The 25909-nt window shown below is 46.0% G+C and overlaps 1 protein-coding gene across 5 annotated transcripts in view; it reads left to right on the plus strand.

Moving 5' to 3' along the window:
* SPIRE1 (spire type actin nucleation factor 1) overlaps positions 1–25909 on the plus strand; it is a 524996-nt gene that overhangs the window by 390006 nt on the left and 109081 nt on the right. For 3 of the 5 annotated variants that reach the window (XM_063923426.1, XM_063923428.1, XM_063923430.1), the window contains 4 exons: positions 10695–10859; positions 11186–11272; positions 16247–16376; positions 25114–25155. In XM_063923426.1, the coding sequence (XP_063779496.1) occupies positions 10695–10859; positions 11186–11272; positions 16247–16376; positions 25114–25155 (424 nt within the window). The remainder of the gene's footprint in view (positions 1–10694; positions 10860–11185; positions 11273–16246; positions 16377–25113; positions 25156–25909) is intronic. The other 2 variants (XM_063923427.1, XM_063923429.1) reach the window with 1 other exon arrangement.

Consider the following 25909-nt stretch of genomic DNA (forward strand, 5'->3'; position numbering starts at 1 on the left):
GCGCGGCCTTCTTCCTCAGCACTCACCAGCGCCATTTTCTCTCCACAGATCCGCTGAGAGAAGCTCCCCAGGCTCTCCCCTGCAATAGAAGAGGATAAAAAGAGAGGGGGGGCATATAAATTTGGTGCAAAAACAATATATACAGCAGCTACTGGGTTAACACTAAGTTACTGTGTGATTCCTGGCTCATATAGCGCTGGGGTGTGTGCTGGCATACTCTCTCTCTGTCTCTCCAAAGGGCCTTGTGGGGGAACTGTCTTCAAATAGAGCAACCCCTGTGTGTGTGATGTGTCAGTACATGTGTGTCGACATGTCTGAGGTAAAAGGCTCCCCTAAGGAGGAGATAGGGCAAATATGTGTGTGAGAGGGTGTCTCCGTCGACAACGCCGACACCTGTTTGGATATGTGTAAGTGCTGAGGTGAATTTATTGCACAAAAGATTAGAGAACAGACAGGAAATCTACCCATGTCTGTCCCTATGTCACAGAGACCTTCAGAGTCTCACAATGCTCACTATCCAAAATAATAAGCACTGATATCGACACAGAGTTTGGCTCCAGTGTCGACTACGATAATGCAAAGTTACAGCCAAAATGGCTGAAAGGTATTCAATATATGATTATTGTAATAAAAGAGGATTTGCGTATCACTGATGACTCATTTGTCCCTGACACAAGGGTACACATGTTAAGGGGAAGAAAGCTGAGGTAAATTTCCCTCCTCTCATGAGGAAAAAGAGCGGGAAACTCCAGACAAGAGACTGCAGCTTCCCACAAAAAATTCTCAAGCAGTATCCTTTCCCCACTAGGGCCAGGATGTGATGGGAATCTTCCCCTAGGGTGTCCCGTTTGCCCAGAAGGTAGCACTAGCTATTCTCAGGGATCCTGCAGATAGCGTGCACATTCTAGTATACTACTCAGACCGGCGATTGTGTCGGCATGGGTTTATAGCGCTGTGGCAGCGTGGACAGGTACCTTATCAGCAGAGATTGAGACCCTAGTATGCATATAGATATATATATATGTATATATATATATAGATATAGATATATATATGTATATATAAAAATATATATATATATATTAAAGATGCTGTCTTAAGTGATAGGTATGTATATTTCTCTGACGTCCTAGTGGATGCTGGGAGACTGGGCACAAAAGTAAAAGCTTTAGGACTAGCTGGTGTGCACTGGCTCCTCCCCCTATGACCCTCCTCCAAGCCTCAGTTAGATTTTTGTGCCCGAACGAGAAGGGTGCAATCTAGGTGGCTCTCCTGAGCTGCTTAGAGTAAAAGTTTAAATTAGGTTTTTTATTTTCAGTGAGTCCTGCTGGCAACAGGCTCACTGCATCGAGGGACTAAGGGGAGAAGAAGCGAACTCACCTGCGTGCAGAGTGGATTGGGCTTCTTAGGCTACTGGACATTAGCTCCAGAGGGACGATCACAGGCCCAGCCATGGATGGGTCCCAGAGCCGCGTCGCCGTCCCCCTTACAGAGCCAGAAGAGCAGAAGAGGTCCGGAAAATCGGCGGCAGAAGACGTCCTGTCTTCAATAAGGTAGCGCACAGCACCGCAGCTGTGCGCCATTGCTCTCAGCACACTTCACACTCCGGTCACTGAGGGTGCAGGGCGCTGGGGGGGGCGCCCTGAGACGCAATAAAAATACCTTAGATGGCAAAAAATACATCACATATAGCTCCTGGGCTATATGGATGCATTTAACCCCTGCCAGAATACATAGAAAAACGGGAGATAAGGCCGCCGATAAGGGGGCGGAGCCTATCTCCTCAGCACACTGGCGCCATTTTCCCTCACAGCTCCGTTGGAGGGAAGCTCCCTCGCTCTCCCCTGCAGTCACTACACTACAGAAAGGGTTAAAAAAGAGAGGGGGGGGGGGGGGGGCACTGATTACGCGCAGTATTAAAGATATAACAGCTATAAGGGGAAAAACACTTATATAAGGTTATCCCTGTATATATATAGCGTTCTGGTGTGTGCTGGCAAACTCTCCCTCTGTCTCCCCAAAGGGCTAGTGGGGTCCTGTCCTCTACCAGAGCATTCCCTGTGTGTGTGCTGTATGTCGGTACGTTTGTGTAGACATGTATGAGGAGAAAAATGATGTGGAGACGGAGCAGATTGCCTGTAATAGTGATGTCACCCCCTAGGGGGTCGACACCTGAGTGGATGAACTGTTGGAAATTACGTGACAGTGTCAGCTCTGTATAAAAGACAGTGGTTGACATGAGACAGCCGGCTACTCAGCTTGTGCCTGTCCAGACGTCTCATAGGCCGTCAGGGGCTCTAAAGCGCCCGTTACCTCAGATGGCAGATATAGACGCCGACACGGATACTGACTCCAGTGTCGACGGTGAAGAGACAAATGTGATTTCCAGTAGGGCCACATGTTACATGATTGAGGCAATGAAAAATGTTTTACACATTTCTGATAAACGAGTACCACCAAAAAGGGGTATTATGTTCGGTGAGGAAAAACTACCTGTAGTTTTCCTGAATCTGAGAAATTAAATGAGGTGTGTGATGATGCGTGGGTTTCCCCCGATAACAACTGATAATTTCTAAAATGTTATTGGCATTATATCCTTTCCCGCCAGAGGTTAGGGTGCGTTGGGAAACACCCCCTAGGGTGGATAAAGCGCTCACACGCTTGTAAGGGCTCTACCCTCTCCTGAGATGGCCGCCCTTAAGGATCCTGCTGATAGAAAGCAGGAGGGTATCCTAAAATGTATTTACACACATACTGGTGTTATACTGCGACCAGCAATCGCCTCAGCCTGGATGTGCAGTGCTGGGTTGGCGTGGTCGGATTCCCTGACTGAAAATATTGATACCCTAGATAGGGACAGTATATTTTTGCCTATAGAGCATTTAAAAGATGCATTTCTATATATGCGTGATGCACAGCGGAATATTTGCCGACTGGCATCAAGTCTAAGTGCGTTGTCCATTTCTACCAGTAGAGGGTTATGGACACGACAGTGGTCAGGTGATGCGTATTTCAAACGGCATTTGGAAGTATTACCTTATTAAGGGGAGGAGTTATTTGGGGTCGGTCTTTCAGACCTGGTGGCCACGGCAACAGCTGGGAAATCCACGTTTGTACCCCAGGTCGCCTCTCAACATGAGAAGACGCCGTATTATCAGGCGCAGTCTTTTCGTGGACAAGCGGGCAAAAGGTTCCTCATTTCTGCCCGTGACAGAGGCAGAGGAAAAAGGCTGCAGAAATCAGCCAGTTCCCAGGAACAGAAACCCTCTCCCGTCTCTGCCAAGCCCTCAGTATGACGCTGGGGCTTTACAAGCAGAATCAGGCACGGTGGGGGCCCGTCTCAATGAATTTCAGCGCGCAGTGGGCTCACTCGCAAGTAGACCCCTGGATCCTTCAGGTGATATCTCAGGGGTACAAATTGGAATTCGAGACGTCTCCCCCTCGCCGTTTCCTAAAGTCGGCTTTACCGAGGTCTCCTTCTGACAGGGAGACAGTTTTGGAAGCCATTCACAAGCTGTATTCCCAGCAGGTGATAATCAAGGTACCCCTCCTGCAACAGGGAACGGGGTATTATTCCACACTGTTGTGGTACCGAAGCCGGACGGCTCGGTGAGACCGATTCTAAATCTAAAATCTTTGAACACTTACATACAGAGGTTCAAATTCAAGATTGAGTCACTCAGAGCAGTGATTGCGAACCTGGAAGAAGGGGACTACATGATGTCTCGGGACATCAAGGAGGCTTACCTTCATGTCCAAATTTACCCTTCTCACCAAGGGTACCTCAGGTTTATGGTACAGAACTGTCACTATCAGTTCAGACGCTGCCGTATGGATGGTCCACGGCACCCCGGGTCTTTACCAAGGTAATGGCCGAAATGATGATATTCCTTCGAAGGAAGGGAATTTTAGTTATCCCTTACTTGTACGATTCCCTGATAAGGGTAAGATCCAGGGAACAGTTGGAGGTCGGTGTAGCACTATCTCAGGTAGTGTTGCGGCAGCACGATTGGATTCTCAATATTCCAAAATCGCAGCTGGTTCCGACAACTCGTCTTCTGTTCCTAGGGATGATCCTGGACACAGTCCAGAAAAAGGTGTTTCTCCCGGAGGAGAAAGCCAGGGAGTGTTCCGAGCTAGTCAGGAACCTCCTAAAACCGAGCCAAGTCTCAGTGCATCAATGCACAAGGGTTCTGGAAAAAATGGTGGCTTCCTACGAAGCAATCCCATTCGGCAGATTCCACGCAAGAACTTTCCAGTGGGACCTGCTGGACAAATGGTCCGGGTCGCATCTTCAGATGCATCAGCGGATAACCCTGTCACCAAGAACAAGGGTGTCCCTCCTGTGGTGGTTGCAGAGTGCTCATTTTCTAGAGGGCCGCAGATTCGGCATTCAGGACTGGGTCCTGGTGACCACGGATGCCAGCCTGCGAGGCTGGGGAACAGTCACACAGGGAAGGATTTTCCAGGGCTTATGGTCAAGCCTGGAGACATCACTTCACATAAATATCCTGAAGCTAAGAGTCATTTACAATGCTCTAAGCTTAGCAAGACCTCTGCTTCAAGGTCAGCCGGTGTTGATCCAGTCGGACAACATCACGGCAGTCACCCACGTAAACAGACAGGGTGGCACTAGAAGCAGGAGGGTAATGGCAGAAGCTGCAAGGATTTTTCGCTGGGCGGAAAATCATGTGATAGCACTGTCAGCAATTCCGGGAGTGGACAACTGGGAAGCAGACTTCCTCAGCAGACACGACCTCCACCCGGGAGAGTGGGGACTTCACCCAGAAGTCTTCCACATGATTATAAACCGTTGGGAAAAACTCGACAGGTATTGCGCCAGGTCAAGGGACCCTCAGGCAATAGCTGTAGACGCTCTGGTAACACCGTGGGTGTACCAGTCAGTGTATGTGTTCCCTCATCTGCCTCTCATACCCAAGGTACTGAGATTGATAAGATGGAGAGGAGTAAGCACTATATTCGTGGCTCCGGATTGGCCAAGAAGGACTTGGTAACCGGAACTTCAAAAGATGCTCACGGAGGATCCGTGGCCTCTACCTCTAAGAAGGGACCTGCTTCAGCAAGGACCCTGTCTGTTCCAAGACTTACCGCGATTGCGTTTGACGGCATGGCGGTTGAACGCCGGATCCTGAAGGAAAAAAGGCATTCCGGATGAGGTCATCCCTATCCTGATCAAAGCCAGGAAGGATGTAACCGCAAAACATTATCACCGCATTTGGCGAAAATATGTTGCGTGGTGCGAGGCCAGTAAGGCCCGACGGAGGAAATTCAACTGGGTCGATTCCTACATTTCCTGCAAACAGGAGTGTTTATGGGCCTGAAATTGGGGTCCATTAAGGTTCAAATTTCGGCCCTGTCAATTTTCTTCCAAAAAGAACTAGCTTCAGTCCCTGAAGTTCAGACGTTGTAAAAGGGGTACTGCATATACAGCCTCCTTTTGTGCCTCCAGTGGCACCTTGGGATCTCAATGTAGTTTTTGGGTTCCAAAAAAGTCACATTGGTTTGAACCACTTAAATCTGTGGAGTTAAAATATCTCACATGGGAAGTGGCCAAGCTGTTGGCCCTGGCCTCAGCCAGGCGCGTGTCAGAATTGGTGGCTTTATCCTGTAAAAGCCCTTATCTGATTTTCCATTCGGACAGGGCGGAATTGAGGACTCGTCCTCAGTTTCTCCCTAAGGTGGTTTCAGCGTTTCACCTGAACCAACCTATTGTGGTGCCTGCGGCTACTAGGGACTTGGAGGACTCCAAGTTGCTAGACGTTGTCAGGGCCCTGAAAATATATGTTTCCAGGACGGCTGGAGTCAGAAAATCTGACTCGCTTTTTATCCTGTATGCACCCAACAAGCTGGGTGCTCCTACTTCTAAGCAGACTATTGCTCGTTGGATTTGTAGTACAATTCAGCTTGCACATTCTGTGGCAGGCCTGCCACAGCCAAAAATCTGTAAATGCCCACTCCACAAGGAAGATGGGCTCATCTTGGGCGGCTGCCCGAGGGGTCTCGGCTTTACAACTTTGCCGAGCAGCTACTTGGTCAGGAGCAAATACGTTTGTAAAATTCTACAAAATTGATACCCTGGCTGAAGAGGACCTGGAGTTCTCTCATTCGGTGCTGCAGAGTCATCCGCACTCTCCCGCCCGTTTGGGAGCTTTGGTATAATCCCCATGGTCCTTTCGGAGTCCCCAGCATCCAATAGGACGTCAGAGAAAATAAGAATTTACTTACCGATAATTCTATTTCTCATAGTCCATAGTGGATGCTGGGCGCCCATCCCAAGTGCGGATTGTCTGCAATACTTGTACATAGTTACAAAAATCGGGTTATTATTGTTGTGAGCCATCTTTTCAGAGGCTCCTCTGTTATCATGCTGTTAACTGGGTTCAGATCACAGGTTGTACGGTGTGATTGGTGTGGCTGGTATGAGTCTTACCCGGGATTCAAAATCCTTCCTTATTGTGTACGCTCGTCCGGGCACAGTATCCTAACTGAGGCTTGGAGGAGGGTCATAGGGGGAGGAGCCAGTGCACACCAGCTAGTCCTAAAGCTTTTACTTTTGTGCCCAGTCTCCTGCGGAGCCGCTATTCCCCATGGTCCTTTCGGAGTCCCCAGCATCCACTACGGACTATGAGAAATAGAATTATCGGTAAGTAAATTCTTATTTTATATATATATATATATATATATATATATATATATATATATATATATATATTAAACATGCCCAAAGAGACATGAGTATACTGGGTCCTAGAGTCAAAGTTATGTCGATTTCTGCTTGACGTGTCCTGTAGAGTATGCAATGGACAGATGATGCCGACTTAAGAGGCATTTGGAAGGCTGAGGATTGTGTGGAGAAGGGTTCTCGGACCTGGTCTCCACAGCTATCGCTGGTAATTCTGATATTTTGCCTTATATTCCTGCACAGCCTACGAAAGCACGACATTATCAAATGCAGCCTTTTGAATAAAGAAACAAGAAAGTCCGAGGTGCGTCCTTTCTTGCCAGAGGCGGGGGCAGAGGAAAGAAGCTGCACAACACGGCTAGTTCCCAGGTACAGAAGTCCTCCCCGGCCTCTACAAAAATCCACCGCATGTCGCTGGGGCTCCACAGGCGGAGCTAGGCCCGGTGGGGGCACGCCTTCGTAAGTTCAGCCACAAGTGGGTTCACTCCCTGTTAGATCCCTGGGCAATAGATATTGTGTCTCAGGGATACAAGCTGGACTTTGAGAAGATGCCCCCTCACCGACGGCCCTGCCGGCTTCCCCCCACGAGAGGGAAACAGTGTTAACTGCAATTCATAAATTGTATCTTCAACAGGTGGTGGTCAAGGTTCCCCTCCTTCAACAAGGAGGGGGTTATTATTATTCGACCATGTTGTAGTCCCGAAGCCAGACGGTTCGGTCGGACCCATATTGAATTTAAAATCCCTGAACATATACCTGAAAGGGTTCAAGTTGGAATCGCTAAGAGCGGTGATTGCAAGCCTGAAAGGGGGAGATTTTATGGTGACTCGGGACATAAAGGATGCATTCCTTCATGTCCACATTTATCCACCTCATCAGGCGTACCTCAGAATTGCGGTACGAGATGGTCATTACCAATTTCAAACGTTGCCGTTTGGTCTCTCCACGGCCTTGAGAATATTCACCAATATAATGGCGGAAATGATGGTGCTCCTGCGGAAGCAAGGTGTCACTATTATCACGTACTTGGACGATCTCCTCATAAAAGAGAGATCAAGAGAGCAGTTGCTGAACAGCGTATCACTTTCTCTGGAAGTGAAACGGCAACATGGCTGGATTCTATATATTCCAAAGTCGCAGTTGGTTCTTACAGCTCATCTGCCTCTCCTAGGCATGATCCTAGACACAGACCAGAAAAATGTTTATCTCCCGATAGAGAGAGCTCAGGAGCTTGCGACACTGGTCAGGAATCTATTAAAACTAAAACAGGTGTCAGTGCATCACTGCACTCGAGTCCTGGGAAGGAGGGTGGCATCATACGAGGCCATTCCCTTCGGCAGGTTCCATAACTTCCAATGGGACTTACTGTACAAGTGGTCCGGATCACATCTTCGGATGCATCTGTTAATCACCCTATCCCCCAGAGCAAGGGTGTCTCTCCTGTGGTGACTGCAGAGTGCTCACCTTCTCGAAGGTCGCAGATTCGGCATTCAGGACTGGGTCCTGGTGACCACGGATGCAAGCCTCCGAGGGTGGGGGGCAGTCACACAGGGAAGAAATTTCCAAGGGCTGTGGTCAAGGCAGGAGACTTGCCTTCACATCAATATCCTGGAACTAAGGGCCATATACAACGCCCTAAGTCAAGCGGAGACCCTGCTTCGCGACCAACCGGTTCTGATCCAGTCAGACAATATCACCGCAGTGGCTCATGTAAACCGCCATGGCGGCACAAGGAGCAGGGTGGCGATGGTAGAAGCCACCAGAGTTCTTCGCTGGGCGGAGAATCACGTAAGCACACTGTCAGCAGTGTTCATTCCAGGAGGGGACAACTGAGAAGCAGACTTCCTCAGCAGGCACGACCTCCACCCGGGAGAGTGGGGACTTCACCAAAAAGTCTTCACGCAGATTGCAAATCGACGGGAACTGCCACAGGTGGACATGATGGCGTCCCGCCTCGACAAAAAGCTAAAATGGTATTGCGCCAGGTCAAGGGACCCTCAGGCGATAGCTGCGGACGCACTAGTAACACCGTGGGTGTTCCAGTCGGTCTATGTGTTTCCTCCTCTTCCTCTCATACCAAAGGTGCTGAGAATTGTAAGAAAAAGAGGAGTGAGAACAATACTCATTGTTCCGGATTGGCCATGAAGGACTTGGTACCCGGAACTGCAAGAAATACTCACAGAGGACCCATGGCCTCTGCCTCTCAGACAGGACCTGTTGCAACAAGGGCCCTGTCTATTCCAAGACTTACCGCGGCTGCGTTTGACGGCATGGCGGTTGAACACCGGATCCTAGCGGAAAAAGGCATTCCGGATGCAGTTATTCCTACGCTGAAAGGCTAGGAAGGACGTGACAGCAAAGCATTATCACCGTATATGGCGAAAATATGTGCTTGGTGTGAGGCCAGGAAGGCCCTACAGAAGAATTCCAGCTGGGTCGATTCCTGCACTTCCTACAGTCAGGAGTGACTATGGGCCTAAAATTAGGGTACATACAGGTCCAGATTTCAGCCCTATCCATTTTCTTTCACAGAGAACTGGCTTCACTGCCTGAGGTTCAGACGTTTGTTAAGGGAGTGCTGCATATTCAGCGCCCTTTTGTGCCACCAGTGGCACTTTGGGATCTTAACGTGGTGTTGGGTTTCCTGAAATCCCACTGGTTTGAGCCATTTAAGACTGTGGAGCTAAAGTATCTCACGTGGAAAGTGGTCATGCTGTTGGCCTTAGCTCCGGCTAGGCGTGTGTCAGAATTGGCGGCTTTGTCACATAAAAGCCCCTATCTGGTTTTCCAGATGGACAGGGCAGAATTGCGGACTCGTCCGCAATTTCTGAAAAAGGTGGTGTCGTCTTTTCATTTGAACCAACCTATTGTGGTGCCTGCGGCTACTTGTGACTTGGAAGATTCCAAGTTGCTTGACGTAGTCCGGGCTTTGAAGAATTATGTAACCAGAACTGCTGGGGTCAGGAAGACTGACTCGCTGTTTATCCTGTATGCATCCAACAAAGTGGGTGCTCCTGCTTCAAAGCAAGCTATTGCTCGCTGGATCTGTAACACGATTCAGCAGGCTCATTCTGCGGCTGGATTGCCACATCCAAAATCAGTGAAAGCCCATTCCACAAGGAAGGTGGGCTCTTCTTGGGCGGCTGCCCGAGGGGTCTCGGCATTACAGCTTTGCCGAGCTGCTACTTGGTCGGGTTCAAACACATTTGCAAAATTCTACATGTTTGATACCCTGGTTGAGGAGGACCTTGTGTTTGCCCATTCGGTGCTGCAGAGTCATCCGCACTCTCCCGCCTGTTTGGGAGCTTTGGTATAATCCCCATGGTCCTTACGGAGTCCCCAGCATCCACCAGGACGTTAGAGAAAATAAGATTTTACTTACCGGTAAATCTATTTCTCGTAGTCCGTAGTGGATGCTGGGCGCCCGTCCCAAGTGCGGACTTTTTCTGCAATGCTTGTATATAGTTATTGCTTAAATAAGGGTTATGTTATAGTTGCATCAGGGTTTATCTGATGCTCTGTTATTGTTCATACTGTTAACTGGGTAAGTTTATCACGAGTTATACGGTGTGATTGGTGTGGCTGGTATGAGTCTTACCCTGGATTCCAAAATCCTTTCCTTGTAATGTCAGCTCTTCCGGGCACAGTTTCCTTAACTGAGGTCTGGAGGAGGGGCATAGAGGGAGGAGCCAGTGCACACCAGATAGTACTAAATCTTTCTTTAGAGTGCCCAGTCTCCTGCGCAGCCCGCTATTCCCCATGATCCTTACAGAGTCCCCAGCATCCACTACGGACTACGAGAAATAGATTTACCGGTAAGTAAAATCTTATTTTTATTCTGTATTACTATTATTGCCATTACTAGGTTTATTGTGGCTAAGGTCCTACTGATCTAAACACAATAATATGTGTATTGTACTATAGTATCAAAATATGAATAGTGTGCTCTAACTTCTTGTTCAGTTGTAAATTGTGCGGGTTGTCTCCTCAGGCCAGGTTCTGGGTTCAGGTAATGCGCGATCTACGGAATGGAGTCAAGCTGAAGAAAGTTCAGGAGCGTCAGTATGACCTGTTACCTATTGAGTTTGAGTTGACACCGTATGAAATGCTGATGGACGACATTCGTTTTAAACGCTACACCTTAAGGAAAGTCATGGTAAGTCAGCCATACAAAAATATTTTAGTATGCAACATTGTGGGATTGTTTGAATTTTAATTATATACAGTGTGTGTGTGTGTGTGTGTGTGTGTGTGTGTGTGTATGTGTGTGTATGTATGTATGTGTGTGCGTGTGTGTGTATATATATATATATATATATGTGTGTGTGTGTATGCATGTATGTATATATATATATATATACACGCAGACACACATAAATGTATGAAGCTAGTTAATGTAAGCTATTTAAAAATGAGTTTGATACATTTTTATTATATACCAGTTTATCCTGTACTGACTGCATATTTGGTATCTCATTCTAGGTTCAGGGTGTCATCCCTCCTCGATTAGAGAAGAGTGCTCACGAAATAATCCTGGATTTTATACGGTCCAGGCCACCGTTAAATCCTGTATGTATTCCTGCTCAACAGTAATCTTGTATCATTTGCTTTTAGCTCATCTGCCTTGATTAATTTAATGCCTGCAAATTTTACAGTGGCAGGCCTCTGCTGTGGTGTTTGCACGCACTATAAAAGCAGATTATTCATCTGAACAGCTGGCGGTGCATTCACCATAAAAGTAATGAGGTCAGATCCCCTTCGTATATAATGGTTTGCAGGGTATACATTGTATAGATTCCTCTAAAGTTTGTAGGATTTTAATATTACAGGTTGAGTCTCTCATATCTAGAATATCTGAAATACAGAATATTCTGAAATACATTTTTTTTTTAACATGACTGAGATAATTCCATATTTGCTTTCTGTTTCAGTGTACACAAACTTTGTTTAATGCACAGAATTATGAAAAATATTGTATACAATTACCTTCAGGCTGTGAGTATAAGGTGTATATGAGACCTAAATGTATTCTGTGTTTCGACTTGGAGCCCATCCCCATGGTATCTCATTATGGTATGCAATTATTCCAAAATACGGAAATATCCGATATCCAGAATATCTCTGGTTCCAAACATTCTGGATATGGGAGACTCAACCTGTATAATTTTGCTTTATGCAAACAATGTTGTCAGGCATCTCCAGTGTATCCTAAACCTGTCATTTGAACACTGAAACGTAAAGGACATGTCTACCTGCAGAAATATTCTACGGTAAATCCCCTCCCTTCAACCAGCAAAATGAGTCTGACCTGACAGTACTCCCCAATACCCCTATAATGCTTCATTCTTGTGCATCAGGAATTTCAGCACTGCTAACAAAATGTGTGTCTAGAGCTTCAGCTGGATGGCTGAACAATATGAAATTGGAATAGGATCGATAATTTCATTAAGCGCATAAAGTGAAAGCAAGTATTAGCAATATTGAATCACTTTCCTATTCAGAAACAGGTGAAGGTTTTTATATTTAGCGTACCCCCACTCACGCTGTTAGTGGGTGTATAAAATGCATCAAGGTATCTTTGTTCTTCTTAAACACACAATCTAGATATTCACAGTATCAAATATCTAAGACGAAAACCTGGGTATCGTACCCCAACTCACACAGCTATGGGAATATGGACTCCTATCAAGGTTTCTTTTCCCTTTTATTCCAAAGACTGGTTCCTGACGTACACTTCTGTCTCAGGATCACCTCGTATGCAAGGAAAAAAATAACAACAAACAATGTGTAGTATCTTCTACCCCTAGTTGGAATTTTTTGTCTGTGATATTGTTCTCATATGGACATACACCCAAAACGATCCACCATATATTAGGTCATCAATTCTACACCATTGCGTAAAGGGCCCTCCACCAATCTTTAAAATTAGGTTGCGTACCCCAACTCACACAGCAATCAGTGGGGTAACTCCTACAAAGGTATCTTTATGGTGTTTCAGAAATCTTTATGGGCGTACCCCAACTCACAGGTAAGTAGACAACGTCTTTCTCATCAAGGTATCTTTACTGTGTCCTCACATGCCGCAGGTTCAACAGTAGAAACTGAGAGGCTTGTAGTCTCCAAAAAGGTTTAACAATTTATTTCCTCAAAGGAACATATAAAACAATCCCAGCAACATGAGATATGATGGTGGAACAATTCCAAAGAAAAAGTCTTTAAAAACTACAAAAAATTCTTTTCAAACATAAAACAGTTTTTCAAACATAAAAAAGGTCCGTTACTGTTAAAAAAAGGCTACTCACACAGCAGTCTGACACAGACTGCTGTGTGAGTAGCCTTTTTTTTAACAGTAACGGACCTTTTTTATGTTTGAAAAACTGTTTTATGTTTGAAAAGAATTTTTTGTAGTTTTTAAAGACTTTTTCTTTGGAATTGTTCCACCATCATATCTCATGTTGCTGGGATTGTTTTATATGTTCCTTTGAGGAAATAAATAGTTAAACCTTTTTGGAGACTACAAGCCTCTCAGTTTCTACTGTTGAACCTGCGGCATGTGAGGACACAGTAAAGATACCTTGATGAGAAAGACGTTGTCTACTTACCTGTGAGTTGGGGTACGCCCATAAAGATTTCTGAAACGCCATAAAGATACCTTTGTAGGAGTTACCCCACTGATTGCTGTGTGAGTTGGGGTATGCAACCTAATTTTAAAGATTGGTGGAGGGCCCTTTACGCAATGGTGTATAATTGATGACCTAATATATGGTGGATCGTTTTGGGTGTATGTCCATATGAGAACAATATCACAGACAAAAAATTCCAACTAGGGGTAGAAGATACTACACATTGTTTGTTGTTATTTTTTTCCTTGCATACGAGGTGATCCTGAGACAGAAGTGTACGTCAGGAACCAGTCTTTGGAATAAAAGGGAAAAGAAACCTTGATAGGAGTCCATATTCCCATAGCTGTGTGAGTTGGGGTACGATACCCAGGTTTTCGTCTTAGATATTTGATACTGTGAATATCTAGATTGTGTGTTTAAGAAGAACAAAGATACCTTGATGCATTTTATACACCCACTAACAGCGTGAGTGGGGGTACGCTAAATATAAAAACCTTCACCTGTTTCTGAATAGGAAAGTGATTCAATATTGCTAATACTTGCTTTCACTTTATGCGCTTAATGAAATTATATATCCTATTCCAATTTCATATCTTCCACTTATAATTTGGATTAGGGGTGATATCCAATTGGATTGATATTTTCTATGAGCAGCATTTCTACTGCGCCAAAGTGTGTGATCTACAGAAAAAAAATTTTTTTGCAAAGGATGGCTGAACAAGTTGATGGAACACAATTTAATATTTGCCGTGTGTGGGTAGCAGGTTTGCATTAACAAACTTCAAAAGCCTGGTTGTAGGTAATGTGTCCCTAACCATGTAAGACTTATTATATCACTGCGGATTGGGTATGAGTGACTGGCGGTCAGGAGATCGCTGGTCACAATACCGACACTGGCATCCCGGCAGCCCCTTGCGGACTTGCTGTGCTTACCACACAGCGGGTTCGGTAGCTCGCTGCGCTCGCCACAGGTTCTATTCTCACTCTATGGGTATTGTGATACCCACGAGTTGGAATAGTCCCTGTTGGACGGAATGCCAACCGGTGGTATATTCAGGGTGCGGGATCCCGGCGTCAGCATTGTGACCGGCGGTCACGTAACCGCATCCCATCAATGCAGATGTCTGCAGCAGACGGCAGTCATTGTTCTGAGATTCTTTTTTTTTTTTTTCTCCTCCTTTGATCTCTGGCATACCGATGGTTACCGATGAGGGTCAAAGTGAGAATTTGGGTGCAGAGTGACTGTGCAGCATGGCCGGTAATTGGGGGTGTGATATAATAGATCTACAATGCCTGGGTAGACAGTCAATAGGTCGACAACGTATGGTCGCCATGCATTAGCTCAACAGTGATTAAGGGTAAGATAGTGAATAGGTCGACACAAAAATGGTTGACACAACTTTTATTTTGTATTTTGTAGGCCATATCGTGTAAACTCCATCTTATGTTTCCACCATCAGTACAAACGGGTACCCCCGCAGCCTTGCTTTGCTCGCCACACGGGCAAGGTTACTATGCCACGTGGATCGTAAATCAAGCAAATGTTGGGAAAATGTGAAATTCCAAAAAAGAAGTGTCGACTGTGTGACGACGATTGTCATGTCGACCTTTTTGTACCTGTTGACCTAATGACTGTCGACCATATGATGTTTAACTGTTGACTGTAGATTAATACATTGGTGAGCTATCATCCGGATACCGGTGGTAGTGGGGGGGGGGGCTAGTCAGATGCAGACGTGTCGCAAGCAATTTGGGGTTGTACCTCAGCCAGTGTTTGTATGGTGTAAGCAGTTGTAATGAGCACAGGGGCGTAGTTGCAACAAACATTCTGAGCAATGTGCAGATTAGAGACGCCACTGATGGGTATCTGTACAAAGATACAGTAGCAACGGGATTTGCATCCACCTCTAAATCAGGACGTATGTGTGAGAAATCTATAATATAAGCAGCCTAAATTCTGTCTTAATAGTTGAAGAATCCGCACCCCTCCACTCTTGTGGTTGCTATACAGACATACGGTGCGCCCCCACCCCACCACTCTTCCTTCACAGGTGCAGCCAGCACCTCTAGCCAAAGCCGCTCAACCCCACACACTTATGCCACCCATGGGGCTATCACCACTCACTGGCAGGAATAGAAAATTATGGAAATTAAAGCTGAGGGGACAGCAGAAAGAGAAAGGGAAGGAGAACAGATGAGAGAGATGGGGTAAGGAGAGGGACAGAAATGAAAAAGAGAGATGGGGAGTGTAACACAGACTGAAGAGAGAGAGGGGTTGAGGAGGACAGAGATGACAGACAGACATGGGCAGGGGGAAAGAAGGGACAGTGATGAGAGAGAGAGAGACCAGTAGGGGAGAACAGTGATGGACAGGCTGGGGAAGACACCTGTCGGTGCTTGGAGCTGGTGTCCTGAAGTAGTGCAAACACCCCCCACCCCACCCTTCACCAGATCCCTACAGTGATCAGAGAAGTGGAGAGGTAACAGAAATGAAATAGATACAGGGGACAAATGAGGCTGGAAAGACACGGGGGGACAAGAAGCTGGAGAAATAGAAGGGTAGACATGAGGCTGGAGAAACACAAGAGGAGACATGAGTCTGGAGAGGCACAGTGGGACTTGAGGTTGTAAAGAACATAGAGGAATGGGGCTAGAGAGACACAGAAGAGATAAGTCTATATACAGTAGCAGCCACAATAGTTAGAGACCCAGTAAATAACGGGTCAAACATACAGTACAAGTTTTATTTTAGGCTGTCTATTTCAAGTAGAGTATAATAAACATTTGCTTTTTCAAACTGCTCTAAATTCCTTTTTTATATATTTACTTGTGACAGATGTTCTTTATTAAAGTCTTAGTCACTTGAACGTTTAATCCATGTGCATTTTACACTGGTGATAATAGCATGATTTTCTTGCAGGTGTCTGCACGGAAATTAAAACCCACGCCAGCTCGTCCTCGTAGCCTGCATGAACGGATACTGGAGGAGATTAAATCTGAGAGAAAACTGCGTCCTGTGTCTCCTGATGAAATCAGGCACAGCAGGCTGGGTAAGTGCATGGTAGCACAGACTTGCATCTATTGGGTGACCTGAGCATTGCTGCAACATGTTATTACAAATGAAAATAAAAGGAGCTTTAAAAAAATAAAGACTTTTGAGTATTAATGATATTTGTAAAAATACTGTCCCACATCTGGGACCAGCAAATTTCCATGTATCCATTCCAGTCAGTTGTAAGAAAAAATATTGTAGGATATTTTTATTAACTGTAGGAAGAAGATATGGTCCTGTGACTTCTGTGTAACGGTTATTGGCAGTTATGAATAGTATCTCTGTTACTGCACTGTTACCTTTAGTAGAGAGTCCGTAATGTCTCTCAACTACAGGAGGTTTGATTGTTGCTTTCCATCAGTTGATTAACAAATACAAGAATACGTTGTGTGCAGCCAATTACACCTAGAAATACGAAGACTGGGACATACAAGGTAGACTGAAAGTGGTTGGACATGAGGCATACGTTAGAGAGGGCTATGCCCATGAGAGCTTACATTCTTTCGAGGGAGAGGATAATGAGATAAACTGGGATATAAGGTGACGTGGATGAAGAAGTAGAAGAAGTTAACATGAGTTTCCAGGAGGGGTAGACTTGTCTTGAAGATGTGGCTTTTGAGGGAGGTTTGGAATAATTGTAGATTGGGAAGAATCTGGTAGGGCAAAGCAAGGAGCTGTATAGGTAGGGAGCCGCGCAGCAGATGTCTTGGAAGTGGGATAAGGTTATAAAAGTGGAAGTTAGGTAAAGACTAGAGGCAGAGCAGAGTTGTTGAGCTTGCGTGTATATCATGACAAGGTATTGGGGGGGGGGGGGGGTGTTCATGAGGGCTTTGGTAGTGAGAATGAGGAACTTGTACAGAATTCTGGAATGAACAGAGAGCCATGAATGGATTCACAGAATGATGCAATGGATGAGAAGGGCATAGACTGAAGGAGAAGAGGCAGAGAGTAGAGTTCAGATCTCGTACTCCGTTATAGTAGGGAAGGAACTAAGGATGAGGGGATATCATTCTGGTGAGAGGGGATTTTGTACAGTAAATAATAAGGCTGAATTGAGGAGGGGACTGGTGTTGCAAGAGCACAGAGAAGCGAGTTGAGAGTGCAAAAAGAGAGAGCATTAGCACTTTTGTAGGTAGCGCCTATGTGTGGAGTGCCAGGGTTGGCATTTGAAGAGATGGAGATTAAGTGTTGTGGCCAAGTAACATGTTACGGATGTCTCGCAGAAGAGCCTGAAATCCAATGGTTAAATATGGGTAAGGATTTATTTTTTAATGTTAGAACTTTATCAGGAATATTCATCATGTACTTATTTGGCGAGATCATTGTACATTTGGGAAAAATTTTTTATAAACACTGATGCAAAAGGTCATGCAATTATATATATAATTTCTCTGACGTCCTAGTGGATGCTGGGAACTCCGTAAGGACCATGGGGAATAGACGGGCTCCGCAGGAGACTGGGCACTCTAAAGAAAGATTAGGTACTATCTGGTGTGCACTGGCTCCTCCCTCTATGCCCCTCCTCCAGACCTCAGTTAGATTTCTGTGCCCGGCCGAGCTGGATGCACACTAGGGGCTCTCCAGAGCTCCTAGAAAGAAAGTATATGTTAGGTTTTTTATTTTACAGTGAGACCTGCTGGCAACAGGCTCACTGCAACGAGGGACTAAGGGGAGAAGAAGCGAACCTACCTGCTTGCAGCTAGCTTGGGCTTCTTAGGCTACTGGACACCATTAGCTCCAGAGGGATCGACCGCAGGACCCGTCCTTGGTGTTCGTTCCCGGAGCCGCGCCGCCGTCCCCCTTACAGAGCCAGAAGCATGAAGATGGTCCGAAAAATCGGCGGCAGAAGACTTCAGTCTTCACCAAGGTAGTGCACAGCACTGCAGCTGTGCGCCATTGCTCCTCATACACACTTCGGTCACTGAGGGTGCAGGGCTCTGGGGGGGGGCGCCCTGAGCAGCAATAAAAACACCTTGGCTGGCAAAATAATCACAATATATAGCCCCAGAGGCTATATATGTGATAATTACCCCTGCCAGAATCCATAAAAAAGCGGGAGAAAAGTCCGCGAAAAAGGGGCGGAGCTATCTCCCTCGGCACACTGGCGCCATTTTCTCTTCACAGTGTAGCTGGAAGACAGCTCCCCAGGCTCTCCCCTGTAGTTTTCAGGCTCAAAGGGTTAAAAAGAGAGGGGGGGCACAAAATGTAGGCGCAATATTGTTTATACAAGCAGCTATTGGGGAAAATTCACTCAGTGATCGTGTTTATCCCTACATTATATAGCGCTCTGGTGTGTGCTGGCATACTCTCTCTCTGTCTCCCCAAAGGGCTGTGTGGGGTCCTGTCCTCAGTCAGAGCATTCCCTGTGTGTGTGCGGTGTGTCGGTACGGCTGTGTCGACATGTTTGATGAGGAGGCTTATGTGGAGGCGGAGCAGATGCCGATAAATGGGATGTCGCCCCCTGTGGGCCGACACCAGAGTGGATGGATAGGTGGAAGGTATTAACCGACAGTGTCAACTCCTTACATAAAAGGCTGGATGACGTAACAGCTATGGGACAGCCGGCTTCTCAGCCCGCACCTGCCCAGGCGTCTCAAAGGCCATCAGGGGCTCAAAAACGCCCGCTCCCTCAGATGGCAGACACAGATGTCGACACGGAGTCTGACTCCAGTGTCGACGAGGTTGAGACATATACACAATCCACTAGGAACATCCGTTACATGATCTCGGCAATAAAAAATGTGTTACACATTTCTGACATTAACCCAAGTACCACTAAAAAAGGGTTTTATGTTTGGGGAGAAAAAGCAGGCAGTGTTTTGTTCCCCCATCAAATGAGTGAATGAAGTGTGAAAAAGCGTGGGTTCCCCCGATAAGAAACTGGTAATTTCTAAAAAGTTACTGATGGCGTACCTTTTCCCGCCAGAGGATATGTTACGCTGGGAGATATCCCCTAGGGTGGATAAGGCGCTCACACGTTTGTCAAAAAAGGTGGCACTGCCGTCTTAGGATACGGCCACTTTGAAGGTACCTGCTGATAAAAAGCAGGAGGCTATCCTGAAGTCTGTATTTACACACTCAGGTACTAGACTGAGACCTGCAGATAGTGCTGCTGCAGCGTGGTCTGTAACCCTGTCAAACAGGGATACTATTTTGCGAACATAAGACGTCGTCTTATATATGAGGGATGCACAGAGGGATATTTTGCCGGCTGGCATCCAGAATTAATGCAATGTCCATTCTGTCAGGAGGGTATTAGAGACCCGACACTGGACAGGTGATGCTGACTTTAAAAGGCACATAGAGCCTTATAAGGGTGAGGAATTGTTTGGGGATGGTCTCTGGGACCTCGTATCCACAGCAACAGCTGGGAAGAAAAATTTTTACCTCAGGTTTCCTCACAGCCTAAGAAAGCACTGTATTATCAGGTACAGTCCTTTCGGCTTCAGAAAAGCAAGCGGGTCAAAGGCGCTTCCTTTCTGCACAGAGACGAGGGAAGAGGGAAAAAGCTGCACCAGTCAGCCAGTTCCCAGAATCAAAATTCTTCCCCCGCTTCCTCTGAGTCCACCGCATGACGCGGGGGCTCCACAGGCGTAGCCAGTTACGGTGGGGGGCCGCCTCAAAAATTTCAGCGATCAGTGGGCTCGCTCACAGGTGGATCCCTGGATCCTTCAAGTAGTATCTCAGGGGTACAGGCTGGAATTCGAGGCGTCTCCCCCCGCCGTTCCTCAAATCTGCCTTGCCGACAACTCCCTCAGGCAGGGAGGCTGTGCTAGAGGCAATTCACAAGCTGTATTCCCAGCAGGTGATAGTCAAGGTGCCCCTACGGGGTTACTATTCCACACTGTTTGTGGTACCGAAACCGGATGGTTCGGTGAGACCCAATTTAAATTTGAAGTCCTTGAACACATACATAAAAAAATTCAAGTTCAAGATGGAATCGCTCAGGGCGGTTATTGCAAGCCTGGAGGAGGGGGATTACATGGTATCCCTGGACATCAAGGATGCTTACCTACATGTCCCCATTTACCATCCTCACCAGGAGTACCTCAGATTTGTGGTACAGGATTGCCATTACCAATTCCAAACACTGCCGTTTGGATTGTCCACGGCACCGAGGGTCTTTACCAAGGTAATGGCAGAAATGATGATACTCCTTCGAAAAAAGGGAGTTTTTAATTATCCCGTACTTGGACGATCTCCTTATAAAGGCGAGGTCCATGGAGCAGTTGTTGGTCGGAGTAGCACTATCTCGGGAAGTGCTACAACAGCACGGATGGATTCTATACATTCCAAAGTCACAGCTGGTTCCTACCACACGCCTGCTGTTCCTGGGGATGGTTCTGGACACAGAACAGAAAAAAGTGTTTCTCCCGCAGGAGAAAGTCAAGGAGCTGTCATCTCTAGTCAGAGACCTCCTGAAACCAAAACAGGTATCGGTGCATCACTGCACACGAGTCCTGGGAAAAATGGTAGCTTCTTACGAAGCAAAATTCCATTCGGCAGGTTCCATGCAAGAACCTTTCAGTGGGACCTCTTGGACAAGTGGTCGGAATCGCATCTTCAGATGCATCGGCTGATAACCCTGTCTCCAAGGACCAGGGTGTCTCTACTGTGGTGGCTGCAGAGTGCTCATCTTCAAGAGGGCCGCAGATTCGGCATACAGGACTGGGTCCTGGTAACCACGGATGCCAGCCTTCGAGGCTGGGGGGCAGTCACACAGGGAAGAAATTTCCAAGGACTTTGGTCAAGTCAGGAGTCGTCCCTACACATAAATTTTCTGGAACTGAGGGCCATTTACAATGCCCTAAGTCTGGCAAGGCCTCTGCTTCAAAACCAGCCGGTACTGATCCAATCAGACAACATCACGACAGTCGCCCATGTAAACCGACAGGGCGGCACAAGAAGCAGGATGGCGATGGCAGAAGCCACAAGGATTCTCCGATGGGCGGAAAATCACGTCTTAGCACTGTCAGCAGTGTTCATTCCGGGAGTGGACAACTGGGAAGCAGACTTCCTCAGCAGACACGACCGACACCCGGGAGAGTGGGGACTTCATCCAGAAGTCTTCCAACTGTTGGTAAACCGTTGGGAAAGGCCACAGGTGGACATGATGGCGTCCCGCCTAAACAAAAAACTAGATATTGCGCCAGGTCAAGGGACCCTCAGACAATAGCTGTGGACGCTCTAGTGACACCGTGGGTGTACCAGTCGGTTTATGTATTCCCTCCTCTGCCTCTCATACCAAAGGTACTGAGAATAATAAGAAAACGAGGAGTAAGAACGATACTCGTGGTTCCGGATGGGCCAAGAAGAGCTTGGTACCCAGAACTTCAAGAAATAATATCAGAGGACCCATGGCCTCTACCGCTCAGACAGGATCTGCTACAGCAGGGGCCCTGTCTGTTCCAATACTTACCGCGGCTGCGTTGGACGGCATGGCGGTTGAATTCCGGATCCTAAAGCAAAAGGGCATTCCGGAGGAAGTCATTCCTACGCTGATAAAAGCCAGGAAAGAAGTAACCGCAAACCATTATCACCGTATTTGGCGAAAATATGTTGTGTGGTGTGAGGCCAGGAAGGCCCCAACAGAGGAATTTCAGCTGGGTCGTTTTCTGCACTTCCTACAGTCAGGAGTGACTATGGGCCTAAATTTGGTTTCCATTAAGGTCCAGATTTCGGCTCTGTCGATTTTCTTCCAGAAAGAACTGGCTTCACTGCCTGGAGTTCAGACATTTGTAAAGGGAGTGCTTCATATTCAGCCCCTTTTTTGTGCCTTCTGTGGCACCTTGGGATCTCAACGTGGTGTTGAGTTTCTTAAAATCACATTGGTTTGAGCCACTTAAAACTGTGGATTTTAAGTGAGAAATATCTCACGTGGAAAGTGGTCATGTTATTGGCCTTGGCTTCGGCCAGGCGTGTGTCAGAATTGGCGGCTTTGTCATGTAAACGCCCTTATCTGATTTTCCATATGGATAGGGCAGAATTGAGGACTCGTCCCCAGTTTCTCCCTAAGGTGGTATCAGCTTTTCACTTGAACCAACCTATTGTAGTGCCTGCGGCTACTAGGGACTTGGAAGATTCCAAGTTACTGGACGTAGTCAGGGCCATAAAAAATTTTATTTCCAGGACGGCTGGAGTCAGGAAAACTGACTCGTTTTTTTATCCTGTAGGCACCCAACAAAATAGGTGCTCCTGCTTCTAAGCAGACTATTGTTCGCTGAATTTGTAGCACAATTCAGCTGGAGCATTCTGCGGCTGGATTGCCGCATCCTAAATCAGTAACAGCCCATTCCACGAGGAAAGTGGGCTCATCTTGGGCGGCTGCCCGAGGGGTCTCGGCTTTACAACTTTGCCGAGCTGCAACTTGGTCAGGGGCAAACACGTTTGCTAAATTCTACAAATTTGATACCCTGGCTGAGGAGGACCTTGAGTTCTCTCATTCGGTTCTGCAGAGTCATCCGCACTCTCCCGCCCGTTTGGGAGCTTTGGTATAATCCCCATGGTCCTTACGGAGTTCCCAGCATCCACTAGGACGTCAGAGAAAATAAGATTTTACTCACCGGTAAATCTATTTCTCGTAGTCCGTAGTGGATGCTGGGCGCCCATCCCAAGTGCGGATTGTCTGCAATACTTGTATATAGTTATTGCCTAACTAAAGGGTTATTGTTGAGCCATCTGTTGAGAGGCTCAGTTATATTTCATACTGTTAACTGGGTATAGTATCACGAGTTATACGGTGTGATTGGTGTGGCTGGTATGAGTCTTACCCGGGATTCAAAATCCTTCCTTATTGTGTCAGCTCTTCTGGGCACAGTATCCTAACTGAGGTCTGGAGGAGGGGCATAGAGGGAGGAGCCAGTGCACACCAGATAGTACCTAATCTTTCTTTTAGAGTGCCCAGTCTCCTGCGGAGCCCGTCTATTCCCCATGGTCCTTACGGAGTTCCCAGCATCCACTACGGACTACGAGAAATAGATTTACCGGTGAGTAAAATCTTATTATCTGTGTATTTGTAAAATATATTCTCATTGAGCTGTATATTTCCGCAGCTCCTAACTGTATATTTCTGCAGCTTCAGCAGTACTCGCTCTCGTGGACAGGTATAGATTAGCTGTAGAGGATTGTAGCAAGTGGTGCAGTTGGCCCATTCCACAAGGAATTGAAGGATGATTCATGCCACACTGCTGAGTATGAGACATGTGATATAAAATGTAAATACTTCTGTATGTTACAATTTCTCTTGCAGTCTGCATACTCTTTGATGCTATTACCATCTATTCCTTGAACTCTGATTTGTAACCAACGGTGACTATTTGTCACATGTACCTATAATCACGTCTGATACAACAATAAATTAGAACGTTTTTCTTTAGGTCACCAATTTCAGTACATCTCTTAAATTACAGAAGTGTTGTGGTTTGCACACAGTTGGCTTCTGTCAGCACTAACAAGGAAATAATCTTTTTTTTCTCAGATTTCCGCAGTCATTGAGTTTGTCTATACAGTATAAAAGAAATAACAATATAATAGAGCAACAATGGAAAAGAAGGGTGTTTATGTATATTATTATTGGCATCACATAGAAATATTATATATAGTGGATGAACTAGATATACAATAAAACATATGAAGTCAGATAATCCCCGGGTGACAGTCACTATGACAATCCTCCTTTCATTCTTTATTATGTAACTAAGCTCATATTCACAGCTGTCACCAAGAAATCAAGGGGCCCATTTATTAGTGAGTTTTAGCTATTTAAAACTTGTTGCATATGATAACTTGTGCACCAGCCAATCAGCTCCTGTCATTTATCAAAAACATGACAGGAGCTGATTGGCTGGAGCACCATTTGTCATAAGCAATGAGTTTTAAGTTAGCTGAAACTCATTAATAAATAGGCCCCGAAGTCTTTTAAGGCCAGATGTATATTGGCATCCACGCATGTGAGTTTTAGGAAGCAGTGAGTGGGGATGTAGACACTTTCTGGGTAATTACAAAACAACTTGATGTAACATGATCCTAATACGTTTGGTGACCATGATTAATGTGCAAACCTGACAACTTTAGACCAGACTTGCTGCAATCATAACACTTCCAAATTAAAGTTCACACCCCTATCCCACTTTGATATGAATGGGAGTTTAGGTTTTAAGTAGAGTACTGTTGAGTCTGTAAAAACAGGCAATGTGACTTTGAGCAACAGATTTTCCTAAAACCAAATACGAGTGTAATATGGACATTTCTAACCCCACAAACCAACTGCGAAGAATTGATAAAACGTATGTATGTAGCTGGAAATATTCAGATAAAGAGGGTTATTATTTAAAGAGACATCAGCTGGTTAATATCAAGAATGTCATATGGCTTCATCGCTATAGAGTATATACACATGCTGAAGTCTAATGGGTATCATCTAGGTGTGAAACCAAGATTGTCTGGGGAAAAATAAATGGAGGGAAGCTAATAAACAGACAGATTTACCATAGGAGCAATAATTAGAAAGTTAATACTGAGGAAGGCTTGTCCCCCAACAGCAAAGAATCATTGCAAGAGCAGATAGTGTATAATTGTATGCATTGAGTCTCATGTCTAGTTTTGGGTGTATTTCCAGTTCAAAGTCATCCACATTTCAGATGCGGCCATCCAAGCCAGGTGTAATCTGAAATGTGTTAGTGTTTGTGTATTTTACTTTGTGTATTTGTCCTAACAGACTGCTTTTGTTTTTCCAGTAATGCGGCCCCTTAGCATGTCATACAGTTTTGACTTGTCAGGTAAAATGTGCACCTAGTGTAATCACATTTATGTTGTGGTACCTCCTCCATGTGGTGATGTGTGAGAATATTGTCTTTTCTGTCATGGTCAGAAATATACAGTAACAACTGTGACATCAGCGCTGGTGTGTTGTTTTCTTCTTCCCAAAAGCCAATCCCCCGGGATACTTAAATAGTTGATCTGTATAAACGGAATGAAATTGTAGATCTGACAATACATCTAACAGAACAAGCTCTCATCTCAGAAGTATCATATTCTATTTTCCTCCTAGAAGCCTTGAATTTGTTGGTTGTTTTTTTTTTTTCTCTAACGTCCTAGTGGATGCTGGGAACTCCGTAAGGACCATGGGGAATAGCGGGCTCCGAAGGAGGCTGGGCACTCTAGAAAGATCTTAGACTACCTGGTGTGCACTGGCTCCTCCCACTATGACCCTCCTCCAAGCCTCAGTTAGATTGATTTCGTGCCCGGCCGAGGTTGGATGCACACTAGGGGCTCTCCTGAGCTCTTAGAAAGTTATAGTCTTAGAATTTGTTATTTTCAGTGAGACCTGCTGGCAACAGGCTCACTGCAGCGAGGGACTAAGGGGAGAAGAAGCGAACTCGCCTGCTTGCAGCCGGATTGGGCTTCTTAGGCTACTGGACACCATTAGCTCCAGAGGGATCGACCGCAGGCCCAGCCTTGATGTTCGGTCCCGGAGCCGCGCCGCCGTCCCCCTTACAGAGCCAGAAGCAAGAAGATGGTCCGGAAAATTGG

This window comes from Pseudophryne corroboree, chromosome 5, assembly GCF_028390025.1.
Source record: "Pseudophryne corroboree isolate aPseCor3 chromosome 5, aPseCor3.hap2, whole genome shotgun sequence".
NCBI classification, from domain to species: Eukaryota; Metazoa; Chordata; class Amphibia; order Anura; family Myobatrachidae; genus Pseudophryne; species Pseudophryne corroboree.